This window comes from Scomber japonicus, chromosome 12 (genome assembly GCF_027409825.1).
Source record: "Scomber japonicus isolate fScoJap1 chromosome 12, fScoJap1.pri, whole genome shotgun sequence".
Classification (NCBI taxonomy): Eukaryota; Metazoa; Chordata; class Actinopteri; order Scombriformes; family Scombridae; genus Scomber; species Scomber japonicus.
This window is the reverse complement of record NC_070589.1, coordinates 22,349,933-22,353,918: the sequence shown is the minus strand read 5'-3', so window position 1 is coordinate 22,353,918 and position 3,986 is coordinate 22,349,933. Positions and strand designations below refer to the sequence as shown.

The window sequence follows — 3,986 nt, the reverse complement described above, 5'->3', positions numbered from 1 at the left end:
AAGTTTAATTCAACTGTCGACAATCATTCTTGGTCTGATTCAGACTGAAGATGTGGTACAAACATTGGACAACTGGCAAAAAAAAGCAAGGTGAAATATAAAGAACCCCCCCCCCCCACATATTTTACCTGAGTCACACTAGTATTTTATGTGTTTTTATTTATTTACACAATTTGATAACAGGTAAGAATTTTAAGTGATTTATACATTTAATAAATGGCACTAATTGACATTGTTCAATCATAGGGTATTTACATTTCAACATGAATCAGCAGTATACATTTCTGCTGCTACACAGGAACACAATCTAGTTCTGATCCCAAATAAAACTGTTTGAAGCTCCGAAAAGGAAAAGGTATGGTTTTACTCATCCTCCTCATATCTGTCAAGAAACAGAGAAAGCATGACAGAATGTTAAGTTATAGAACAGTAAATATTAGAACAAATCATCAAATAAGATTCAGGTAAATGTAAATCCTTTTTTCCTTACTAGAAAATCAAAAAGGACAAGAAATAGGGAAGAGATGATGGATGACACTTGTCACTGATAAAACAAATAAAAGCTTTTCACCTGGTCATCTCTTTGTATTTGTCCAGAGCTTCCTGGGCCACATACTGGATGAAGGCTGGGTCCTGGAGCTCCAGTTCCCCAGGAACAGAGAGGATAAGTGCAGGAGAGTTGAGGATGTTTACCTGCACCTTAGTCTCAGTGGCAGATAGATTCTCTTCATGGCTCTTTGGCGCCACCTGGTGGAGAGTAGAAATTATTTTTTTACTAACCACACTGTGGCTGCTTCTTTTTTCCCCACCAGTACAAAGAATTGTTGTGTGTGTGTGTGTGTGTGTGCAAAGCATGACGCTTTGCACACACACACACATTCATCATGTATGTGTAAATTCAGGTATATATACAGGCTGTGTATACACCCGAGTGGCTAATTTGCTCATATGAAAAACCTTTTGCCTTTTACCCCTCTTCTTCTGATTGGTCATTGCTACTAGTTTTTTCCCCACTGTGTCTTCTTTCTCTATATTTGATAAATTGATTTATTTGCCGCTCAAGAAGCTCTTCTACTGCAGTTCTTTAATGAAATGGGAAGGCTGATTGTGGCCACTCGCAGCTGATACTGTTTTTTGAGAAGGCTGGATTCAAACCCTACTGTAGGATTAATATTGATCCTAGAATGTAACAGTACTCAAGCTGAATTTGTTGATTAATCAATAGATATCTCATGTAAATAATTTCTTCCTGATGTCGCATACAGACTTCACCCCGGCTCCTGCTCACCATGGTGATACGGAAGATGTTTTCAGGTGTGCTGCTGTTGCTCCCAGTCTGAGTCACCCAGCTGAACTCAGTAGCCATATTGCTGAGCCAGTTGATGGTTTCATCAGTGTGGCGTTGGACAATAGACAAGATCTCATCATACTGCTCTTTGGACACATCCAGCAGCTGGGAAACCTCATCCAGCTCCATATGCAGCTCACGCACACTGGGGCACTCTGGAGTTGGGGAGAAGAGTGGTCACGTTAGATATGTACAAATATCAGTGAAATACATGCTATGAGGGTGGTGGGGCTTCACCTGTGAGCAGGGCTCCCTGACAGGCCTCACACCGGTTCTGTAGCTGCCAGCACTCTGAGGTCTGTTTGCGAAGGTCTCTGCACAGCTTCCTGTTCTGCAGAAAACGGGGGAAACTTCTCTCTGCGCCAAACAGAAAGATGGCAAACAAATATATCTGTAATACTGGTCAAATAGGAAAGTTACAACTTTCAACTATGTTTTGGTGCAGTATCTTTTAGCTTTTAACTGTTTTAAAGATTGCAGTTGCTCTAACCCAGCTGTTCTCCACTAAGTACGACTGAGGCCAAAGAATCTGCATATTTTCCTACCAATCCTGGCAACTGCTGACTCTCTGCTGACTAGCGAAAGAAATCAATAGCTGTGTTTTTTTATGACTTTTTTTTAAAAGTCTAAGTTGGTGATGAGTCCCCCTACTGACCTTTCTTCTTCTCCTCCTCCACTGCCTCATTGAGGTCATCGAACACCTGGGTCACCACAGCTCCAAACTCCTCCACCACGCTCTTGCCAAAGTCAAAGAAGGAGTCCATCACCTCTTCCACGCCCACACCCTGCAGGAAACCTGAGTCGCGGGCTGGGTAAAAAGGATCAGAGCTGATTTCTTCCATCAGGACATCAGTGTCGTTCAGGAAGGCCTTTTGGAGCACCTTGTCAAGCCTGTCACTCATCCTGGACACTAGGGCAATGCTGCGGTTCACGAGTGTGCCCACCCTGCTGATCAGGCGGTTGAAGGAGTCCTCAATGCGGACAACCTCGGTGTCAGGGTTGTCGGAGCCCTGGTTCACCAAGATGTCCCCTGCATCAGTGCGAGGTTCACGGGGGCCAAAGCGTGTGGACACCCTGTGGAAGAAGTTCTCCACCTACAGTGTTTAAAATAATATAAGTAATTGTCTGTTGTTTGACAATACATCACTGCAGAAAACAAACAGAAATAATGTGGAACTTTCTGGAGTTTTTTATCGGGAGTAGTGCAATTATGTTTATTCATATGTGTACAGGTGATTTTAAAGATTAACACATTTCTTATTCAAAAACATGAAACATTGATTTGGTTTTTGGCTTTAATGAAAACTTAAAGCAGCAGCCAAGGCAAGAGATTTAATTCCAAGAAAAGTAAAGTTTCAGCTGGCAAACACACTGCTCTGTTATTTTTGGCAATGTTGTTAGAAAAGTTTGAAGTTTTCATACCTTGGCACGGAAAGTGGCAAAGCCCCTGCGGCAGGTGGAGGTGTAGAAGGTTTTACAAGCATCCTCCAGACAGGGTCTGCACTCCTCCCACTCAGACTGCAGGGAGTCTTTACACTGCTCCTCTGCCTCCTCCAGCTTCTCTGTCACATCTTTAGCTAGTTGGGCTGCCCCCTGGTGGCAGTGAGGCACACATTTAATATATTTTCATCCTACCTTTATTTATTTTTAAAGAAAAGTTGATGTTAAATTCACCTTTCTCTTTTCATTGCTATGCTGGAGGGACTTCATGAGGTGCTCATGCTTTTGCTCATTCCTCCACATCACCTCCTTCATCTGTTTCACCCCATACAGAGCTCTCCTCACCTCCTCGTCCACCAGTTTCTCGCCATCCAGAGACAACTCTGTGAGAGAGAGACAGACACTTGGGTGAGATATTTATATACACTTGTATTACAACTTAAGAACAACAGTCAAAGCAGGGAACTCAAACATTTAACACACTTTCAACAAAAAGTAGTGGATTACAAAGATCAACACTAATAATGTATCTGTAAACTATTTTATAAAACTCATTGTAAAGAGAGAGATATAAGGGAGAAGAACTGAGTCAGATTCTTCCCTAGCACTGATATAGATTGCTTTGGAAAAAGTTAAGCTCTGTAAACTTACGTGTTAAGGTGTCCTCTGAGATGGGTTCGGCGTCAGGGGTAGAATTGAGGACACCCAAAGTCACCACCAACACAGCCAAACTGAGCAGGAGCTTCATTTTTGAGCTCAGTAACAGACTTGGAGGGCAAAACTCAGCCTGAAAGGCAATGACAGGTGTGGTTGTGAGTGGTGCATAATTTGCGCACTGTCAGATGAGCACATTTACCTCCTGTACAAACAGAAACATCAATACAATATGACTGTCTATGCATGTGCATGTACATGTACATGTACATGTACACAAATAAAGTCACAAAACAACAGGTGCCATCTAGTCTGATCCAGAAAGCTAATAGGATTTGAGCTTGAGCGTGACTAAACATTAACCACACTGTACAGGGTCAGCAGTAGGTCTGCCACTTGGTGGTGCTGCACACCTGTGTGGACCTAAACAAAAATACATGCGTCAGTCACTCATACATGGACGTTAGATAATAACTGAACTTTTTAATTGGTTATACTTGGTACTATGTTATGCTTCAATAAAATCTTACATACTATATGTCTC

General features: G+C 42.2%; 1 protein-coding gene across 1 annotated transcript; it reads right to left on the bottom strand.

Moving 5' to 3' along the window:
- Positions 1-545: 545 nt before the first annotated feature.
- Positions 546-3,536, bottom strand: clul1 (clusterin-like 1 (retinal)). Its single transcript, XM_053330748.1, has 7 exons — positions 3,440-3,536; positions 3,023-3,171; positions 2,771-2,941; positions 2,004-2,442; positions 1,586-1,705; positions 1,289-1,503; positions 546-747 (listed from the first exon to the last, which is right to left on the bottom strand). Exons 1-7 carry the CDS (start codon positions 3,534-3,536, stop codon positions 568-570), a joined length of 1,371 nt encoding a protein of 456 aa, XP_053186723.1. The 3' UTR covers positions 546-567.
- Between the last annotated feature and the right edge of the window lie 450 nt (positions 3,537-3,986).

Excerpts from the sequence above, each read along its gene's own strand:
- clul1 (XM_053330748.1), bottom strand. The coding sequence starts at position 3,536 with ATGAAGCTCCTGCTCAGTTTGGCTGTGTTGGTGGTGACTTTGGGTGTC. Across the intron at positions 2,942-3,022 it reads ATAGCAATGAAAAGAGAAAG|GGGGCAGCCCAACTAGCTAA; the intron begins GTGAATTTAACA and ends CACTGCCACCAG. Across the intron at positions 1,706-2,003 it reads GGAGGAGGAGAAGAAGAAAG|AGAGAAGTTTCCCCCGTTTT; the intron begins GTCAGTAGGGGG and ends TGTTTGGCGCAG.